Source organism: Oncorhynchus keta, chromosome 32 (genome assembly GCF_023373465.1).
Source record: "Oncorhynchus keta strain PuntledgeMale-10-30-2019 chromosome 32, Oket_V2, whole genome shotgun sequence".
NCBI lineage: Eukaryota > Metazoa > Chordata > Actinopteri > Salmoniformes > Salmonidae > Oncorhynchus > Oncorhynchus keta.
The window spans coordinates 21457665-21480403 of NC_068452.1; the positions used below are offsets into that span (position 1 = coordinate 21457665).

At 46.6% G+C, this 22739-nt stretch overlaps 2 protein-coding genes across 3 annotated transcripts in view; both read right to left on the reverse strand.

Annotated features, from left to right (window-relative positions):
* LOC118372176 (signal transducer and activator of transcription 5B-like) overlaps nucleotides 1-22739 on the reverse strand; it is a 125326-nt gene that overhangs the window by 94512 nt on the left and 8075 nt on the right. The gene's annotated exons all lie outside the window — the stretch shown is intronic.
* On the reverse strand, nucleotides 10131-14445 carry LOC127914388 (G-box-binding factor-like). The gene is made up of 4 exons (XM_052490176.1): nucleotides 14248-14445; nucleotides 11837-12245; nucleotides 11035-11741; nucleotides 10131-10937 (listed from the first exon to the last, which is right to left on the reverse strand). The coding sequence occupies exons 1-4, from the start codon at nucleotides 14443-14445 to the stop codon at nucleotides 10131-10133; spliced, it is 2121 nt and encodes a 706-aa protein (XP_052346136.1).

Consider the following 22739-nt stretch of genomic DNA (forward strand, 5'->3'; position numbering starts at 1 on the left):
TACTATAATACTGTCTGATGGTAGATGTGTTACTATAATACTGTCTGATGGTAGAGGTGTTACTATAATACTGTCTGATGGTAGAGGTGTTACTATAATACTGTCTGATGTTAGAGGTGTTACTATCCTACTTTCTGATGGTAGAGGTGTTACTATCCTACTGTCTGATGTTAGAGGTGTTACTATAATACTGTCTGATGGTAGAGGTGTTACTATAATACTGTCTGATGGTAGAGGTGTTACTATAATACTGTCTGATGGTAGAGGTGTTACTATAATACTGTCTGATGTTAGAGGTGTTACTATCCTACTTTCTGATGGTAGAGGTGTTACTATAATACTGTCTGATGTTAGAGGTGTTACTATCCTACTGTCTGATGTTAGAGGTGTTACTATCATACTGTCTGATGTTAGAGGTGTTACTATCCTACTTTCTGATGGTAGAGGTGTTACTATAATACTGTCTGATGTTAGAGGTGTTACTATCCTACTGTCTGATGTTAGAGGTGTTAATATAATACTGTCTAATGTTAGAGGTGTTACTATAATACTGTCTGATGTTAGAGGTGTTACTATAATACTGTCTGATGTTAGAGGTGTTACTATCATACTGTCTGATGTTAGAGGTGTTACTATCCTACTGTCTGATGTTAGAGGTGTTACTATAATACTGTCTGATGTTAGAGGTGTTACTATCCTACTGTCTGATGTTAGAGGTGTTACTATCATACTGTCTGATGTTAGAGGTGTTAATATAATACTGTCTGATGTTAGATGTGTTACTATAATACTGTCTGATGTTAGAGGTGTTACTATCCTACTGTCTGATGTTAGAGGTGTTACTATCCTACTGTCTGATGGTAGAGGTGTTACTATAATACTGTCTGATGTTAGAGGTGTTACTATCCTACTGTCTGATGTTAGAGGTGTTACTATCCTACTGTCTGATGTTAGAGATGTTACTATAATACTGTCTGATGTTAGAGGTGTTACTATAATACTGTCTGATGTTAGAGGTGTTACTATCCTACTGTCTGATGTTAGAGGTGTTACTAGAATACTGTCTGATGGTAGAGGTGTTACTATCATACTGTCTGATGTTAGAGGTGTTAATATAATACTGTCTGATGTTAGATGTGTTACTATAATACTGTCTGATGTTAGAGGTGTTACTATCCTACTGTCTGATGTTAGAGGTGTTACTATAATACTGTCTGATGTTAGATGTGTTACTATCCTACTGTCTGATGTTAGAGGTGTTACTATCCTACTGTCTGATGTTAGAGGTGTTACTATAATACTGTCTGATGTTAGAGGTGTAACTATAATACTGTCTGATGTTAGAGGTGTTACTATAATACTGTCTGATGTTAGATGTGTTACTATCCTACTGTCTGATGTTAGAGGTGTTACTATCCTACTGTCTGATGTTAGAGGTGTTACTATAATACTGTCTGATGTTAGAGGTGTTACTATAATACTGTCTGATGTTAGAGGTGTTACTATAATACTGTCTGATGTTAGAGGTGTTACTATAATACTTTCTGATGTTGGAGGTGTTACTATAATACTGTCTGATGTTAGAGGTGTTACTATAATACTGTCTGATGTTAGAGGTGTTACTATCATACTGTCTGATGTTAGAGGTGTTACTATAATACTGTCTGATGGTAGAGGTGTTACTATAATACTGTCTGATGTTAGAGGTATTACTATAATACTGTCTGATGTTAGAGGTGTTACTATCCTACTGTCTGATGTTAGAGGTGTTACTATCCTACTGTCTGATGGTAGAGGTGTAACTATCCTACTGTCTGATGTTAGAGGTGTTACTATCCTACTGTCTGATGTTAGAGGTGTTACTATCCTACTGTCTGATGTTAGAGGTGTTACTATCATACTGTCTGATGTTAGAGGTGTAACTATCCTACTGTCTGATGTTAGAGGTGTTACTATCCTACTTTCTGATGGTAGAGGTGTTACTATAATACTGTCTGATGTTAGAGGTGTTACTATAATACTGTCTGATGTTAGAGGTGTTACTATAATACTGTCTGATGTTAGAGGTGTTACTATAATACTGTCTGATGGTAGAGGTGTTACCATAATACTGTCTGATGTTAGAGGTGTTACTATCATACTGTCTGATGTTAGAGGTGTTACTATCCTACTGTCTGATGTTAGAGGTGTTACTATAATACTGTCTGATGTTAGAGGTGTTACTATCCTACTGTCTGATGTTAGAGGTGTTACTATCCTACTGTCTGATGTTAGAGGTGTTACTATCCTACTGTCTGATGGTAGAGGTGTTACTATAATACTGTCTGATGTTAGAGGTGTTACTATCATACTGTCTGATGTTAGAGGTGTTACTATCCTACTGTCTGATGGTAGAGGTGTTACTATAATACTGTCTGATGTTAGAGGTGTTACTATCATACTGTCTGATGTTAGAGGTGTTACTATCATACTGTCTGATGTTAGAGGTGTTACTATCATACTGTCTGATGTTAGAGGTGTTACTATAATACTGTCTGATGTTAGAGGTGTTACTATCCTACTGTCTGATGTTAGAGGTGTTACTATCATACTGTCTGATGTTAGAGGTGTTACTATCATACTGTCTGATGTTAGAGGTGTTACTATAATACTGTCTGATGTTAGAGGTGTTACTATCATACTGTCTGATGTTAGAGGTGTTACTATAATACTGTCTGATGTTAGAGGTGTTACTATCATACTGTCTGATGTTAGAGGTGTTACTATAATACTGTCTGATGTTAGAGGTGTTACTATAATACTGTCTGATGTTAGAGGTGTTACTATAATACTGTCTGATGTTAGAGGTGTTACTATAATACTGTCTGATGGTAGAGGTGTTACTATAATACTGTCTGATGTTAGAGGTGTTACTATAATACTGTCTGATGTTAGAGGTGTTACTATAATACTGTCTGATGTTAGAGGTGTTACTATCATACTGTCTGATGTTAGAGGTGTTACTATAATACTGTCTGATGTTAGAGGTGTTACTATAATACTGTCTGATGTTAGAGGTGTTACTATAATACTGTCTGATGTTAGAGGTGTTACTATAATACTGTCTGATGTTAGAGGTGTTACTATCATACTGTCTGATGTTAGAGGTGTTACTATAATACTGTCTGATGTTAGAGGTGTTACTATCATACTGTCTGATGTTAGAGGTGTTACTATCCTACTGTCTGATGTTAGAGGTGTTACTATAATACTGTCTGATGTTAGAGGTGTTACTATAATACTGTCTGATGTTAGAGGTGTTACTATAATACTGTCTGATGTTAGAGGTGTTACTATAATACTGTCTGATGTTAGAGGTGTTACTATCATACTGTCTGATGTTAGAGGTGTTACTATCATACTGTCTGATGTTAGAGGTGTTACTATAATACTGTCTGATGGTAGAGGTGTTACTATCCTACTGTCTGATGTTAGAGGTGTTACTATCATACTGTCTGATGTTAGAGGTGTTACTATCATACTGTCTGATGTTAGAGGTGTTACTATAATACTGTCTGATGTTAGAGGTGTTACTATCATACTGTCTGATGTTAGAGGTGTTACTATAATACTGTCTGATGTTAGAGGTGTTACTATAATACTGTCTGATGTTAGAGGTGTTACTACAATACTGTCTGATGGTAGAGGTGTTACTATAATACTGTCTGATGGTAGAGGTGTTACTATAATACTGTCTGATGTTAGAGGTGTTACTATAATACTGTCTGATGGTAGAGGTGTTACTATAATACTGTCTGATGGTAGAGGTGTTACTATAATACTGTCTGATGTTAGAGGTGTAACTATCCTACTGTCTGATGTTAGAGGTGTTACTATAATACTGTCTGATGTTAGAGGTGTTACTATAATACTGTCTGATGTTAGAGGTGTTACTATAATACTGTCTGATGGTAGAGGTGTTACTATAATACTGTCTGATGTTAGAGGTGTTACTATAATACTGTCTGATGGTAGAGGTGTAACTATCCTACTGTCTGATGGTAGAGGTGTTACTATAATACTGTCTGATGGTAGAGGTGTAACTATCCTACTGTCTGATGTTAGAGGTGTTACTATCCTACTGTCTGATGTTAGAGGTGTTACTATCCTACTGTCTGATGTTAGAGGTGTAACTATCCTACTGTCTGATGTTAGAGGTGTTACTATCCTACTGTCTGATGTTAGAGGTGTTACTATAATACTGTCTGATGGTAGAGGTGTTACTATCCTACTGTCTGATGTTAGAGGTGTTACTATAATACTGTCTGATGTTAGAGGTGTTACTATAATACTGTCTGATGGTAGAGGTGTTACTATCCTACTGTCTGATGGTAGAGGTGTTACTATCCTACTGTCTGATGGTAGAGGTGTTACTATCCTACTGTCTGATGGTAGAGGTGTTACTATCCTACTGTCTGATGGTAGAGGTGTTACTATAATACTGTCTGATGTTAGAGGTGTTACTATCCTACTGTCTGATGTTAGAGGTGTAACTATCCTACTGTCTGATGTTAGAGGTGTAACTATCCTACTGTCTGATGTTAGATGTGTTACTATCCTACTGTCTGATGTTAGAGGTGTAACTATCCTACTGTCTGATGTTAGAGGTGTTACTATAATACTGTCTGATGTTAGAGGTGTTACTATAATACTGTCTGATGTTAGAGGTGTTACTATAATACTGTCTGATGTTAGAGGTGTTACTATAATACTGTCTGATGTTAGAGGTGTTACTATAATACTGTCTGATGTTAGAGGTGTTACTATAATACTGTCTGATGTTAGAGGTGTTACTATCCTACTGTCTGATGGTAGAGGTGTTACTATAATACTGTCTGATGTTAGAGGTGTTACTATAATACTGTCTGATGTTAGAGGTGTTACTATAATACTGTCTAATGTTAGAGGTGTTACTATCCTACTGTCTGATGGTAGAGGTGTTACTATCATACTGTCTGATGTTAGAGGTGTAACTATCCTACTGTCTGATGTTAGAGGTGTTACTATCCTACTTTCTGATGTTAGAGGTGTTACTATAATACTGTCTGATGTTAGAGGTGTTACTATAATACTGTCTGATGTTAGAGGTGTTACTATCCTACTGTCTGATGGTAGAGGTGTTACTATCATACTGTCTGATGTTAGAGGTGTAACTATCCTACTGTCTGATGTTAGAGGTGTTACTATCCTACTTTCTGATGGTAGAGGTGTTACTATAATACTGTCTGATGGTAGAGGTGTTACTATCCTACTGTCTGATGTTAGAGGTGTTACTATAATACTGTCTGATGTTAGAGGTGTTACTATCCTACTGTCTGATGTTAGAGGTGTTACTATCCTACTGTCTGATGTTAGAGGTGTTACTATCATACTGTCTGATGTTAGAGGTGTTACTATCATACTGTCTGATGTTAGAGGTGTTACTATAATACTGTCTGATGTTAGAGGTGTTACTATCATACTGTCTGATGTTAGAGGTGTTACTATAATACTGTCTGATGTTAGAGGTGTTACTATAATACTGTCTGATGTTAGAGGTGTTACTATCCTACTGTCTGATGTTAGAGGTGTTACTATCCTACTGTCTGATGGTAGAGGTGTTACTATAATACTGTCTGATGTTAGAGGTGTTACTATCCTACTGTCTGATGTTAGAGGTGTTACTATCCTACTGTCTGATGTTAGAGGTGTTACTATCCTACTGTCTGATGTTAGAGGTGTTACTATAATACTGTCTGATGTTAGAGGTGTTACTATAATACTGTCTAATGTTAGAGGTGTTACTATCCTACTGTCTGATGTTAGAGGTGTTACTATAATACTGTCTGATGTTAGAGGTGTTACTATAATACTGTCTGATGTTAGAGGTGTTACTATCCTACTGTCTGATGTTAGAGGTGTTACTATCCTACTGTCTGATGTTAGAGGTGTTACTATAATACTGTCTGATGTTAGAGGTGTTACTATCCTACTGTCTGATGTTAGAGGTGTTACTATCCTACTGTCTGATGTTAGAGGTGTTACTATAATACTGTCTGATGTTAGAGGTGTTACTATCCTACTGTCTGATGTTAGAGGTGTTACTATCCTACTGTCTGATGTTAGAGGTGTTACTATAATACTGTCTGATGTTAGAGGTGTTACTATAATACTGTCTGATGTTAGAGGTGTTACTATAATACTGTCTGATGTTAGAGGTGTTACTATAATACTGTCTGATGTTAGAGGTGTTACTATAATACTGTCTGATGTTAGAGGTGTTACTATAATACTGTCTGATGTTAGAGGTGTTACTATAATACTGTCTGATGTTAGAGGTGTTACTATAATACTGTCTGATGTTAGAGGTGTTACTATAATACTGTCTGATGTTAGAGGTGTTACTATAATACTGTCTGATGGTAGAGGTGTTACTATAATACTGTCTGATGTTAGAGGTGTTACTATCCTACTGTCTGATGTTAGAGGTGTTACTTTCCTACTGTCTGGTCTGAAGGAGAATGATGAGATGCTAAACTGTATAAGTTATGATTTTATATGGCCTGTTTGTGTACAGGGTCACAGGTGTGATTGCAGGCTACAGTATAAAGGTTACGAGCTCCAACATGCAGGACTAAGTGAAATAAATCAATGAAAATGAGCAGGAAAAAACAAATAATAATGGGCCTACAGTTTCCTGCAAAATCCTTCCAAAATCATCTCGCAAAATCATCCTGTTGTCCCGCATTTTGGTATTTTGTGGTCACCCTGTAGTTCTGTAGTGGAGAGTAACCTTCCCCCTCAGGAGCAAACCATCTGACCCTATTAGGCTTTTTCCAATACAGCAACATTTTGACACCCAGTAAGGCTAGTTACTGATCCTGTGACTCCACTTCCTGGATATGCTCCAGTGTAGCCAATCAGATCACATCAGACCTGCAGGCTTTTATGCAAGTTCCCTGTAACATTAACCTAACACAGCAGGCGGAGAATAAATGCCTGAAACTAGACCCCCTAAATATTGCTCTTGACAAGAAGAAGAAAAACGTGTTGGGGGAGGTTCTCTTCTCCACTGATCAACCAATCCAATTTAATGTGGAGGAGGAGTTAAGATGGAGAGCCTCCTTGTTTAACGTCCAAAAGAGGAAGTCGTGTCACAGGCTCTCTTTCCATTTCGCCTGAAAAACGAAAACCTCCGTTTGTTGGGGATTCGGCCACACACACACACACACACACACACACACACACACACACACACACACACACACACACACACACACACACACACACACACACACACACACACACACACACACACACACACACACACACACACACACACACACACACACACACACACACAGTAGTCCAAAAGTGGAAGGTAAACGAAGATGCTCCAATGGGAAGGAGGTAATAAAAGAGAAGAGGATTTACCTTGCAAACAGAACAACAAACTGAACACCAAAAGAACAGACATTCAATGTCATTTGGATGTGTGTTTGTTTTTCTATTTTTGAATGACAAACATGTTGGTGACATATGCAGTAGCAGTCAAGAGTTTGGACACACCTACTCATTCCAGGGTTTTAATTCATTTAAAAAAAAAAACTATTTTCTACATGGTAGAATAATAGTGAAGACATCTAAACTATGAAATAACACAAATCATGTAGTAACCAAAAAAGTGTTTAAACAAATCAAAATACGTATTTATATTTGAGATTCTTCAAAGTAGCCACCTTGATGCCACCTTGATGACAGCTTTCACACTCTTGGCATTCTCTCAACCAGCTTCATGAGGTAGTCACCTGGAATACATTTCAATTAAAAGGTGTGCCTTGTTAAAAGTTAATTTGTGGATTATTTCCCCCTTCTTAATGCGTTTGAGCCAATCAGTTGTGTTGTGACAAGGTAGGGGGGTATACAGAAGATAGACCTATTTGCTAAAAGACCAAGTCCATATTATGGCAAGAACAGCTCAAATAAGCAAAGAGAAATGATAGCCCATCATTACTTTAAGACATGAAGGTATGTCCAAACTTTTGACTGGTACTGTCTCGGCTCTCCTTCACTTTTACTTCTACATACTACGGGCGTACGCAGACAGACGCACACACACATGCAAACACACACGCCTGAGTAAACACCTCAGGCAAGAGGTAAAGGTCAGTTTGAAGGTTGAATGAGGGATAAAGTATTGTTCGAACTTACTCAACCGGGTCAGACTGCATTAGTATCAATGTAGCATGTGCAGTAATAACCAAACAGATTGTTGTAGCCTCCAGTAAACTGCTCTCATTGGTTTATTATACACTCTTAGAAAAAAAGGGTTATTTGGTAGTCCCCATAGGAGAACCCTTTATGGTTCCAGGTATAATAACCCTTTATGGTTCCAGGTATAACCCTTTTGGGTTCCAGGTAAAAACCCTTTTGGTTTCCATGTAGACCTCTGTAGAAAGGTTTCTATATGGAACCCAAAAGGGTTCTATCTAGAACCAAAAGGGTTCTACCTACAACCAAAACGGGTTCTTCAAAGGGTTATCCTATGGGGACAGCCGAAGAGCATTTCAAGGTTCTAGATAGTAGTCTTAGGGGAAAAAAGGTGCGAAGTGTTTTGAGTTGTGACCCAGTCTGTCTGAATGTTGTTCACATGGATGGATCTTATTTTCTACTTCTCCTACACAAGGTTACTCTTTTGTCCAGCTAAAGGGTTTGTAACATAACATTTTTTTTTTAAATAACTGTATAAAGAAAACAGTTTCTGCTAGCAAAAATGCTGGTTTGTCCCCCTCATCATTGATTTCTATTTGAAAGCCCACTTCTTACATGCATCTAATGCCACTCTATCGCTCTGCACTCGTCTCCCATTCGCTGTACTGTGCCTTCCCCCACACTCTTCTAACTCTCTTTTCCCTTGGTACATTTCTGCCCCGCTCTCTCTTGCTCCACATCCACACCCCTGTAAACACCAAGGCAGGCAGCTTTTGAGAACCCTGTCCTTTGACCTTTCCAGCTTGTCATGTGTCAGAGTTCAGATAGCTGCAGTCTCTCACACGCGGTGTCTAATGTGGTCACCAGAGCCAAGCCCCCCCCCCACCCCACCCCCCACCCCTTCTCACTACTCCTCCAGCATCCCACCCCGCTCTTTCTCCCTCATGTGCACTTCGTAAAGGTCACTCTCTACCCCACCTCACCTGCCCTCCCCTCAAATCCTAGTGGTCTGCTTAACCTTCACCTATGCTGGGGTTTTATTGCACTGTAAAAACAACAGTGACTCACACCCTCCTTCCCAAATGGCACCCTAGTGCAGTAATCTGGTCAAAAGTAGTGCGCTACAAAGGGAAAGGGGTGCGAGATTAAAGTAGATTAAAGTCCACACCTGTTTTACTTGGCACATGTGACTAATAACATTTGATTTGACTTGAGACGCAGTCCTGGTCTCGGGGCAGAGTGGACCTGGGAGCTGTGCCACCTAGGGTAGAGGAGACCATGACTCAGAACCTAGCTACAGTATGGAACAACAGGGGGCTGCAGTGGTACACAGTGGTACACAGCTGGGGCAGTCACAATGGAATGGATGTGCGCTACTGTATCGTGCCAAGTGGTGCTTGCTGCTGCCTGGGACTCTAACATCCAGCTGTCCTTCTTGCATGAGCTGATTTGAAGTGGAGTCTATGCTACTGTTAAAATCATTCGGAAGAATAACAAAAAACACCACTCAACTATAGCTATGTCTATTGAAGCATAATGGAAATAACAGAAAGCCCTGTTGCCATGGCGTTTCCGAGCGAAAGTAGTTGCTTTGACCTTGCAGACCCACTGGGTTGTGACACGTTTCATAAGAGCCCCACAAGTACTACAAGGACGTGCCTCCTGCGGCTGCATGTGACGCTCTGACATTCATAACAAGATATCCCTGAATCATGGTTGCCACTTTGAATTTGTGCTTTGATTGCATTTCAGTTGAATGACGTTGCCACTGTGAGTAGCGCGGGGTTCCCCCTAAGGCTGTGGGCTTTCTGCCTCATATGACCTGCTAATAGTATAATGGGCAACACACATTGTCCTTTCACTGGGAAACCTTTTAGCTGAGACCTGAGGGACTCCAAATGTCACACTGTTGCTAGGCTTGTGGCAGAGGAGCAACCCACAAAGCAGAGCGAACATCCAGCCACAGCCAAGTGGGACGAGAGGAGCAAAGGTGTGGGGCTGAGGCTGGTACGGGCAGTGGTGCTGGGTCTGAGGCTGGTACGGGCAGTGGTGCTGGGTCTGAGGCTGGTACGGGCAGTGGTGCTGGGTCTGAGGCTGGTACGGGCAGTGGTGCTGGGTCTGAGGCTGGTACAGGCAGTGGTGCTGGGTCTGAGGCTGGTACAGGCAGTGGTGCTGGGTCTGAGGCTGGTACAGGCAGTGGTGCTGGGTCTGAGGCTGGTACAGGCAGTGGTGCTGTGTCTGAGGCTGGTACAGGCAATGGTGCTGGGACTGAGACTGGTACAGGCTCTGGTGCTGGGTCTGAGGCTGGTACAGGCAGTGGTGCTGGGTCTGAGGCTGGTACAGGCAGTGGTGCTGGGACTGAGGCTGCACTGCTGGGACTGAGGCTGGTACAGGCAGTGGTGCTGGGCCTGAGGCTGGCAGTGGTGCTGGGACTGAGGCTGGTACGGGCAGTGGTGCTGGGTCTGAGGCTGGTACGGGCAGTGGTGCTGGGTCTGAGGCTGGTACAGGCAGTGGTGCTGGGTCTGAGGCTGGTACGGGCAGTGGTGCTGGGTCTGAGGCTGGTACAGGCAGTGGTGCTGGGTCTGAGGCTGGTACAGGCAGTGGTGCTGGGTCTGAGGCTGGTACAGGCAGTGGTGCTGGGTCTGAGGCTGGTACAGGCAGTGGTGCTGGGTCTGAGGCTGGTACAGGCAGTGGTGCTGGGCGTGAGGCTGGTACAGGCAATGGTGCTGGGACTGAGACTGGTACAGGCAGTGGTGCTGGGTCTGAGGCTGGTACAGGCAGTGGTGCTGGGTCTGAGGCCGGTACAGGCAGTGGTGCTGGGACTGAGGCTGCACTGCTGGGACTGAGGCTGGTACAGGCAGTGGTGCTGGGCCTGAGGCTGGCAATGGTGCTGGGCCTGAGGCTGGTACGGGCAGTGGTGCTGGGACTGAGGCTGGTACAGACAGTGGTGCTGGGTCTGAGGCTGGTACAGGCAGTGGTGCTGGGCGTGAGGCTGGGACGGGCAGTGGTGCTGGGCGTGAGGCTGGTACAGGCAGTGGTGCTGGGTCTGAGGCTGGTACAGGCAATGGTGCTGGGACTGAGACTGGTACAGGCTCTGGTGCTGGGTCTGAGGCTGGTACAGGCAGTGGTGCTGGGTCTGAGGCTGCACTGCTGGGACTGAGGCTGGTACGGGCAGTGGTGCTGGGTCTGAGGCTGGTACGGGCAGTGGTGCTGGGTCTGAGGCTGGTACAGGCAGTGGTGCTGGGTCTGAGGCTGGTACGGGCAGTGGTGCTGGGTCTGAGGCTGGTACAGGCAGTGGTGCTGGGTCTGAGGCTGGTACAGGCAGTGGTGCTGGGTCTGAGGCTGGTACAGGCAATGGTGCTGGGACTGAGACTGGTACAGGCAGTGGTGCTGGGTCTGAGGCTGGTACAGGCAGTGGTGCTGGGTCTGAGGCTGGTACAGGCAGTGGTGCTGGGTCTGAGACCGGTACAGGCAGTGGTGCTGGGACTGAGGCTGCACTGCTGGGACTGAGGCTGGTACAGGCAGTGGTGCTGGGCCTGAGGCTGGCAGTGGTGCTGGGACTGAGGCTGGTACGGGCAGTGGTGCTGGGACTGAGGCTGGTACAGGCAGTGGTGCTGGGACTGAGGCTGGTACAGGCAGTGGTGCTGGGCGTGAGGCTGGGACGGGCAGTGGTGCTGGGCGTGAGGCTGGTACAGGCAGTGGTGCTGGGACTGAGGCTGGTACGGGCAGTGGTGCTGGGCGTGAGGCTGGGACGGGCAGTGGTGCTGGGACTGAGGCTGGTACGGGCAGTGGTGCTGGGCGTGAGGCTGGGGCGGGCAGTGGTGCTGGGCGTGAGGCTGGGACGGGCAGTGGTGCTGGGTCTGAGGCTGGTACGGGCAGTGGTGCTGGGTCTGAGGCTGGGGCGGGCAGTGGTGCTGGGTCTGAGGCTGGGGCGGGCAGTGGTGCTGTGTCTGAGGCTGGGGCGGGCAGTGGTGCTGGGTCTGAGGCTGGGGCGGGCAGTGGTGCTGGGACTGAGGCTAGGGCGGGCAGTGGTGCTGGGACTGAGGCTGGGGTGGGCAGTGGTGCTGGGACTGAGGCTGGGGTGGGCAGTGGTGCTGGGACTGAGGCTGGGGTGGGCAGTGGTGCTGGGACTGAGGCTGGGGTGGGCAGTGGTGCTGGGACTGAGGCTGGGGTGGGCAGTGGTGTTGGGACTGAGGCTGGGGCGGGCAGTGGTGCTGGGACTGCGGCTGGGGTGGGCAGTGGTGCTGGGACTGAGGCTGGGGTGGCAGTGGTGCTGGGACTGAGGCTAGGGTGGGCATTGGTGCTGGGCCTGAGACTGGGGTGGGCAGTGGTGCTGGGACTGAGGCTGGTACGGGCAGTGGTGCTGGGACTGAGGCTGGTACAGGCAGTGGTGCTGGGACTGAGGCTAGGGCGGGCAGTGGTGCTGGGACTGAGGCTGGGGTGGGCAGTGGTGCTGGGACTGAGGCTGGGGCGGGCAGTGGTGCTTGGACTGAGGCTGGGGTGGGCAGTGGTGCTGGGACTGAGGCTGGGGTGGGCAGTGGTGCTTGGACTGAGGCTGGGGTGGGCAGTGGTGCTTGGACTGCGGCTGGGGTGGGCAGTGGTGCTGGGACTGAGGCTGGGGTGGGCAGTGGTGCTTGGACTGCGGCTGGGGTGGGCAGTGGTGATGGGACTGAGGCTGGGGTGGGCAGTGGTGCTGGGACTGAGGCTGGTACGGGCAGTGGTGCTTGGACTGAGGCTGGTACAGGCAGTGGTGCTGGGACAGGCAGTGGTGCTGGGACTGAGGCTGGTACAGGCAGTGGTGCTGGGACTGAGGCTGGGGTGGGCAGTGGTGCTGGGCCTGAGGCTGGGGCGGGCAGTGGTGCTGGGACTGAGGCTGGTACAGGCAGTGGTGCTGGGACTGAGGCTGGTACAGGCAGTGGTGCTGGGCCTGAGGCTGAGTCAGGCAGTGGTGATGGGACTGAGGCCAGGGCGGGCAGTGGTGCTGGGTCTGAGGCTGGGGTGGGCAGTGGTGCTGCGACTGAGGTTGGGGTGGGCAGTGGTGCTGCGACTGAGGCTGGGGTGGGCAGTGGTGCTGGGACTGAGGCTGGGGTGGGCAGTGGTGCTGGGACTGAGGCTGGGGTGGGCAGTGGTGCTGGGACTGAGGCTGGGGCGGGCAGTGGTGCTGGGACTGAGGCTGGGGTGGGCAGTGGTGCTGGGACTGATGCTGGGGCGGGCAGTGGTGCTGGGACTGAGGCTGGGGTGGGCAGTGGTGCTGGGACTGAGGCTGGGGTGGGCAGTGGTGCTGGGACTGAGGCTGGGGCGGGCAGTGGTGCTGGGCGTGAGGCTGGGACTGAGGCTGGGGTGGGCAGTGGTGCTGGGACTGAGGCTGGGGTGGGCAGTGGTGCTGTGACTGAGGCTGGTACGGGCAGTGGTGCTGGGACTGAGGCTGGGGCGGGCAGTGGTGCTGGGCGTGAGGCTGGGACTGAGGCTGGTACGGGCAGTGGTGCTGGGACTGAGGCTGGGACGGGCAGTGGTGCTGGGACTGAGGCTGGGGTGGGCAGTGGTGCTGGGACTGAGGCTGGGGTGGGCAGTGGTGCTGGGACTGAGGCTGGGGTGGGCAGTGGTTCTGGGACTGAGGCTGGGGTGGGCAGTGGTGCTGGGACTGAGGCTGGGGTGGGCAGTGGTGTTGGGACTGAGGCTGGGGTGGGCAGTGGTGCTGGGACTGAGGATGGGGTGGGCAGTGGTGCTGGGACTGAGGCTGGGGTGGGCAGTGGTGCTGGGACTGAGGATGGGGTGGGCAGTGGTGCTGGGACTGAGGCTGGGGTGGGCAGTGGTGCTGGGACTGAGGCTGGGGTGGGCAGTGGTGCTGGGACTGAGGATGGGGTGGGCAGTGGTGCTTGGACTGAGGCTGGGGTGGGCAGTGGTGCTGGGACTGAGGCTGGGGTGGGCAGTGGTGCTGGGACTGAGGCTGGGGTGGGCAGTGGTGCTGGGACTGAGGCTGGGGTGGGCAGTGGTGCTGGGACTGAGGCTGGGGTGGGCAGTGGTGCTGGGACTGAGGATGGGGTGGGCAGTGGTGCTGGGACTGAGGCTGGGGTGGGCAGTGGTGCTGGGTCTGAGGCTGGGGTGGGCAGTGGTGCTGGGACTGAGACTGGGGCGGGCATTGGTGCTGGGGAAGGCGCTGGCCTTGCAGCTGAGCTGTGGTGGTGGAGGTCCTTTTGGATCATCAGACACCTCCATGCCCTCCCAGGAAAAACAAAGGACTTGACCTGATTTTCTCTGGGACATTTCCTGCCACTGTACATAGTCCCTCAGTCTCACTGGGATAATCTAGATCAACCGAAAGGGCAATGAGTCATGGCAGTTACTCCCCCCGGTGAGAGGCTTTCCTAAATAACACCTCAGATCACCATTACCGTGTTGGTGTTTCCCTGTGTACTGTCCACCATGTCCACACAGACCATGCTAATACAGAGAGGAGATGTTTCAAATCCACAGCATCATATGACATCCTGAAATAACTGTTCTGAATATAAATCCCTCTACTCTTTCTTCTCTTCCTTCTTCTCTTCCTCCTCCTCCCCAGCCCGGACCGCGTTGTCCCATTGGGCGCTGTATAACTCACCCAGAGAGTAGTTCTTGCAGTTTGTGCAGCAGCCCTGTCCTGTCACCAGTCTATATTGACAGGATAAAAGGCTCCTATTGACTTTGCCACTGCACCGAACAGGCATGAGAAGGCAGGAGAGAAGTCCTCCGAGACAGGCTCCATTGAGGCCAGGATACTGTGAACAAAACCAGTACACACACAGTGTAACACACACAGTACACTGATCTTGAACACACCACGCTTTCAATTTCTGTATTAGCCAATAATGCATTTGCAAGGCTATTCTCTGTCTGACATCTATTCACTCGTTCGTTATCTTCGTAGATACGTCGCCTCTCTTATCTCGTCATTTGCGTTTATGAGAGAGTTCATTCATGGGCATTTTAGTTTGCATGTCCACATATTTTCCATAATCTACACCGCACAACAACACAATGGCATCGTTTTATAGTTCAACGCAGACAGCCACAATAATATAACGAAAACTACTACCATGGGATAAAAGGCCATGATGGGCCATGAACATATCCGATCCTATATCCTATTCATGTACAGAGCAAATCCACTCAGTCCATGTTGTGCGAGGCACAGGGGTCTGGTGACGCAATGGATGATCGGGGAAGAATGTGAGGCTGGAGGAAGTACCTCATGAGGACCATGAATCGTGGTAATACCGCATGTTACACTGAGTATTTACTCTCTCTGTTCTCTCTCGCACTCTCTGCCCCCCCCCCCATCTCTCTCCCTCTCCCCCTCGCTTTCTGCATATATTTAACGGCACATGAGATCAATTCCTACGGTTGAACGCTTCCCAGAGAAAGTGTGGGACCCTGTGCAACAGAAGGGGACTACACTGTACAGTACCACAGTCCCACAGATTTACTTCACTGGTGCAACTTTGAGAAAGGTGAGAACTGGGAAGAAAAAACACTAGTGTTTTAAAAGTGCAAGGTTGCACTTATACAGTAAGTGTGATATGAACAAGGGTTCTGTTTGTTTATCAAACGTTGCATTCTGACCCCACACAGACCCCGCACGCACACACACAGTACAGACAGACTCCCCCTGCACATGGAGTCCTTGTCTCCACCGGCCTGGGATATCAGATACTTTTCTGTGTTTAATCATTGATATGTCCCAGGCTGTGCACAGAGGCAGCCGCTAGTGTGGGGTAAAACCATACTCTATTCATTTTAATGAGGCTACTCCAGTCAATATTTAATTTTCTCCTTCAACTACACTTTGGAGATGTTATATGAGGTTCCTCCAGTGCAAGCTGAGCAGCAGGGTTGAGAGAGAGAGAGAGAGAGAGAGAGAGAGAGAGAGATGGTTGGGAGAGAGAGATGGTTGGGAGAGAGATGTCGTGCAGCAGCGAGCCACGCTGGAGAGGAGAAGAGCCGCCGAGGGCAATGACGAACTAATTGGATCAATAGAACCACAGGTCCACACTCTGACCGTCCACATTACACTAGATAGAGATAGATGGAGAGGGATGAGAAGAAGAACAGAGAGCCCAGCACAGAGGGGAAGACGGGGCCCAGAAATGAGACAATACTTCCTTGTCCATTAGGATATGTATTTATTTGAAATTTAAATGGAAATCAAGAGAGAGAGAGAGGTGGGAGAGGGAGAGAGAGAGAGAGAGATGTGGGAGAGAGAGAGAGAGAGAGAGGTGGGAGAGGGAGAGAGAGAGGAGAGAGAGAGAGAGAGAGAGAGAGAGAGAGAGAGAGAGAGGTGGGAGAGGGAGAGAGAGAGAGAGGTGGGAGAGAGAGAGAGAGAGAGAGAGGGGGGAGAGGGAGAGAGAGAGAGATGTGGGAGGGAGAGAGAGAGAGAGAGAGAGAGAGAGAGGTGGGAGAGGGAGAGAGAGAGGAGAGAGAGAGAGAGAGAGAGAGAGAGAGAGAGAGAGAGAGAGGGGGGAGAGGGAGAGAGAGAGAGATGTGGGAGAGAGAGAGAGAGAGAGAGAGGTGGGAGAGGGAGAGAGAGAGAGATGTGGGAGAGGGAGAGAGAGAGAGAGAGAGAGAGAGAGAGTGGGAGAGGGAGAGAGAGAGAGATGTGGGAGAGGGAGAGAGAGAGGAGGGAGAGAGAGAGAGAGAGAGATGTGTGATTAAGACTGTCAGGACAACAGATCCTACTGAGATGGAAAGAGAGTGACAGGAAGGGCCTGAGGTTTGACACCAGACAGACAGACAGACAGACAGCCTGACCGACCGACCAACCAACAGACATGGCTTTAGACTTGCTCAATCAGGGTTGACAGCCTGATCCTGTCAAACAACAGATTATAAAACACAACACCACTAAAGCAGCAACATTCATTTTGACAAAAGGCCCTGTCCGCTCTGGATCATCATCATCGTCATCATCACCATCATCGGCTTCATCTTGTCTTAATCTGCTAAAGACATTTGGCCCATTCCCCAGAGGGAGCACAGACATTGACCTACATTTTTTTTTTTTAACATCCTGGGACTAAGCGGGTCGGAAATAATGGCAACATGACGTGTGTGTTGCATCTTATTTCCTTCCCCTTTTTCTGTCTCACTCCTTCCCTTCTCGGTTCTCCGCCCCCCACGTGCGTCATCAGTCAGGGTTCTATATGTAATGAGGATCTTCTGCTGTTACGTAACCAGTAGTAGGTTTGAACGTGGACTTGGTGATCGACTACCGGTTCGGCCTCATCCTGCTTGAAGTTACACTACATTTAACAGGCAGATTCTCAAACTCCATTGAAACAGAGGGCTTGACCCCTTTACTCTCTGCCAGGATCTTTAACCAAGAAGAAATGCCTCAGAAAGCCAAAAGGATACAGTTGAGGTAGAATTACCTGTAGAATTATACTCCACAACCAGCCAGTGTCCAAACAAAACCACCTGCTGGAAAATACAGCCAATTCAAACCCCAAAAAAACAGCCAATACAATCCTCCACAAAACCAAAACCAGGAAAGACGAGGCAAAATATAAACCAAATGCCAGACCAAAATGACCCGATAGGTTTAGAAACAGAAATCATCAGTGGAGGACCGTAAGAGTTTAGATGACTTCACCACTAGAGCACATAATAATCTTCAGAGTAGCAGCCAGCCATTGGTCGAGTCATGGGTGAGTTTATTAGGCTTGACCTTTCTGTGAACTACTGCAAGGCTGATGCCAGGCTGATTTATGGCAATAATGGCAGAGCAGATGACCCCTGACCTCTAGTGCATTACTGGAGCCACTAGATTAGTCTCTCCTCCAGGTTATCTGGGGAGATATCACTGCCTCGCCTTATCCACTGAACAACAGGAACACTGGTCACACAGATGCATACAACATACTGTAGATAGTATAGCTAGCTACAGATGTAGAATTTTAAATTAGATCACCCTATTGTAGGAGAAAATCTCCAATCATTATAATCTGCATAATAATTCACATTTCCTGTTGCTGCAGGATTATTTTCGTGTTATAGCAAACTGGCTCAAATTAAGATCCGACATCTGTCCACTTATCCAGTCCATTCTGTTAAATCTTTCTCTTCATTTACAAATCTATGATCGGTGCCTGTCTTGACAGGACAGTGTAGCCAGAAGTTTAAAGAGTGCAGGGTGAGAAAGTCTGTGGCACCTGAAGGCTAGGTGAGAATTTGTCAGATTGGTGGGTATCAAGAAAGATTTTTAGGCTTGTGGCAATTTTTTGTTGATGCAAACAAAAGTTTAGGAACCACTGATGTGGAATCAAGTGATCGGCTGGGGATTAACCCTTAGTAGGCTGTACTGGTCTCTATCTCCAACGGACAGGTACATGTTTTTAACATCAGAGCCCAAAGTGGTTAGCATGGTAGCTATGTCTTGCTCTGAGCGGCATGTAAGTGGTATTGATATTTGCTACCATATGAACGAATTCTGCCGTCCAGCATAACGTGACCTGCAGCAAATTGGACCTCCTGTAGAGTTGATCAACCATCACAGTTCAAACGCCTTCTTTCATACCCCCCGGTGCCAACCCTGAATGAGGTGAGCATGCCTTACGAAGATTGGGTAGCTTTCGATTCATTACTTTGAAAACAATATGTTGGGCTGGACGAAATGATATCACAGTCATATGATATCACAATAATTGAAACGATTACAATATACTGTAAATAGGGCCTCCTGAGTGGCGCAGCGGTCTAGGGCTCTGCATCACAGTGCTTGAGGCGTCACCACAGACCCGGGTTCGATCCCAGGCTGTGTCGCAGCCGGCCGCGACCGGGAGACCCATGAGGTGGTGCACAATTGGCAGGGCGTCGTCCGGGTTAGGGGAGGGTTTGGCTGGCTGGGTTGTCCTTCGTCTCATCGTGCTCTAGTTACTCCTTGTTGTGGGCCGGGCACATGCAGGCTGGCTTTGGTCGCCAGCTGTACAGTGTTTCCTCTGACACGTTGGTGCGGCTGGCTTCCAGGTTAAGCAGGCAGGGTGTCAAAAAGCAGAGCAGTTTGGCAGGGTCGTGTTTCAGAGGAGACATGGCTCTCGGCCTTCACCTCTCCCAAGTCCGTACGGGAGTTGCAACAATGGGACAAGACTGTAACTATCAATTGGATATCATGAAAAAGGGGTAAAAAGAACCCCAAAAATAAATTAATAATATACTGTAAATGCTATGGGAATGCAAATGAGCATTGGTTCAATGTGAAAATGCCTGCTCCTGTTTAGAGTCTATTGAATGTAACTCTGGTGAAGTGGTTGTAGCTTTTTACTCATGTGTGTTTACTTTACAGCAAAGAACTGAGAATAGGTTGAAATTCTGGTTTCGATTTGCAACACCAGTTATCCCCCAACCCCAATAAAATACCAAAGGACATTTAAGAGGGAATTAACCAGAAATATAAGTTAATTAAGTAAGGTACATCCAAAGACCATCACATTTAACAAATACATATCACATTTAACCCAGTCAGCTTAACTCAGTCAGAAACGCGGAATCACAGCGAAAACAACAACATCCACAGGCGACATTTGAGGAAAAACGTGATGCTCACAGCCACATGGCCCTCCCTAATTTGCATGCTACGTTCCCATGGCTGGCTGAGAGCGACGGCTGAGAGGGACCTTCTTCGAGAGCGCTGGTCATTTCTTGTGCGTCATAAAGATCATATCCGGAGGCCTTATCACGCGTCTCAGTGTCTGGTGCGCAACACAGAGGAAGGGAGAAATCTTTCAAATACATGTATTTTTTTACAGTCTGGCAGAGAAATACAGTGAATGAGAGAGAGCAAAAGTGAAAGAGGTAGAGAGAGAGAGAGAGAGACAGAGAGATACGTTGCCCTGACACATCAAGACCAGCAGGAGTGAGCCAACTCCATGGGTGTTGAGGACATTGTGGACCATTTTAACCATTTTAAAAAGGAAGGATTTTAGTTGGATGATAAACCTCTTGTTAACAATGTAGCCCATTTAGTGTTACTAGATACAAACTTCAGAGTAATGTGATATAGCTGTCAACCGTGACCCAGGCTACATGATGTATTTGACAGACCGATCAGTCCTGCCTAGGCAAAGGCTGAGAGCTCTGGAGGTCATGTGACGATAGGATTAGTTTGAGCCCAACTGAAAGGGGCGGGGTTGGTGGGGGTAGGGGTTAGTGGGGGTTAGCGTGAGCCTTGCTTTCACCACCACATGCTTTCTCATAGACCCCGGGACTCCTCCCCTACTACAGTATCTCTTTCCCTTTAACTGTCGTTCTCTCTTCCTCCCTTCCTCCTCTCTCTGCTTGAAAACATTTTCGACCCGTTTCACGCTCACCCTAGTGAGGTTTGATCTCTGCTTGGACTGGACAACACACTGTTACTCAGCTGAAGGCAGAGAGGAGAGAAGAGAGAGAATGTAAAAAGAAAACAATCAACACCGTGGCCATCTGAAAAAGGCCACGTCACGCACCGAGGTACTCAATGGCTGTCATTAACACCGCGATGCACAATGGTTAAATAGTGACTGACTGATCTACAACTAAGATTGAGTCGTTTTTTTAGATGCACAGAGATTTGTAAATCAGTCAGTCTCGACTCGCCTTTAAAGTCGGCTTCAATGTTGAAGGCGCCCACTTCCTTGTAGCCTACATGACACCGCACTCTGATTGGGCAACACTTCCTCCTGCTCAAATTGGAATCCCCTCTTAGTCCTAATCTAACATTTGATTATCCTACACCAATAACAGCCTTTACAATATTCAATGGTCAAACATGGAGAATTTCAACCTCATATCAACACCTCCTCCCCTTTTCTTCCTCCTTCCTTCCCTCCCTCCTCCAGTGGCGTGTATTCATGGACGCCAAGAGGTGCCACCCCCCCCCTCTTTGTGTTTCAGCATGTTCCTTCAATATGTGTAGGCCATCTATCTGATGCTGTCTGGTTTAAAAGAGTATGACATTGTTGCCGCCCATAGAATTGAAAGCAAGGGAAGCCAGCGAGCATTTGGCTTCCCTTGACAAAGAATAAAATAATAATAGCCAATCGGCATTGAAATAAACTGAGTGAGATCAACAGTGAATGGTCCTGGCGCGCCAAAAAAAAGTGTCAAGCCAGTTGGGAAGCCAGTTGGGATTTAGCTCCACACGAATCACATTACATCCAAAGCAACATGTAATTTACAGTAAAACAAATCTTATTGTCATTGTCCTCCGGTGGCTAGCTAGCTAAAATAGTCCCTTTGCTAAATTAGCCAAGGATGGAGATAGGGATTTGGACTTGTGGTTTGACTTAATTCTCCGTACTGGACAATGACTATAACAGCGATTCTGATCTAACGATACATTGTGCCCCTGGACTGAGAGGATGAAAGTTCAATACGTAGCTAGATGTAGTACGCTAATGTAAACTAGCTGGCCTGGTGCATCGTTGGCCATGAAAGGGAGTTAGGCTAGCAAGCAAGCATTTTAGCCAGGTAGACTAGGACAACAAAAACTAAAAGCGTGTACTGTATGGTAGAGTCATGAAAGAGAGGAGGATGACATTGGTTGTTTCTCTACAAGTAGGGCGAGTCGACATGTTTTTTCTACTAGCACGCACAAACGTATGCACACACACACACACACACACACACACACACACACACACACACACACACACACACACACACACACACACACACACACACACACACACACACACACACACACACACACACACACACACACACACACACACGGAAATCAGAACCATGGACAGCCACATCTCATTTGGCTTTTATTGAACTCAATTATTTTTGGTTAATACTGTCTGTATTAGACTAAGCAGAGGTGATTTGATGATGTTGAAATGTTGAAGTTGAAATGGTGCTGGAGTAGTGGAGGCAGCTCCTGTTTTCTTTGAGACTCAAAGTAACTCTCCATGGTTCTAAATCAATAGTTGTTTCGTAGTTTGAAAATGTCGGAAACATTACCTTGATTGACCATGGTGTAGGTAGGTCATGTTACTGTTTGTTACATGCAACATGCTTTGTGGACTTCACAGGACAGATGTTGCTCTCCGGTTTTGTGATGAAACAAAGGTGCGGTTGAATTTATTCTGCCACTGTATCTGTGGCAAGGTGTATGAACTAACAGGTTATAGAGCAAACAATGTAATTATCACATAGGTTGTAAAAATGTCTTTTTCACCTGGCTTGGATGGCTTCCTCTCCTCAACTGTATGAGATAATCTGTGACTGTGTGACTCCTGACTCAAGGCATTCTGACAGGACAAGGGATTAATGACTGATAACCAAGCTAGGAACTTTTCCCAAATACAGTTTACACCTTACACCGTTAATATTACGATTAAGATTATTAATAACAATAATCTTCATAATAAGAACAGATTGTATTTGTATAGTGCTTTTCATTACAGCAATGACAGGTGCTGTTAGATTACAATATCGTTTTTTTTCTGACGGTTTGGAAGTGTAAACAACACTGAATAAATTATAAGTCTGTT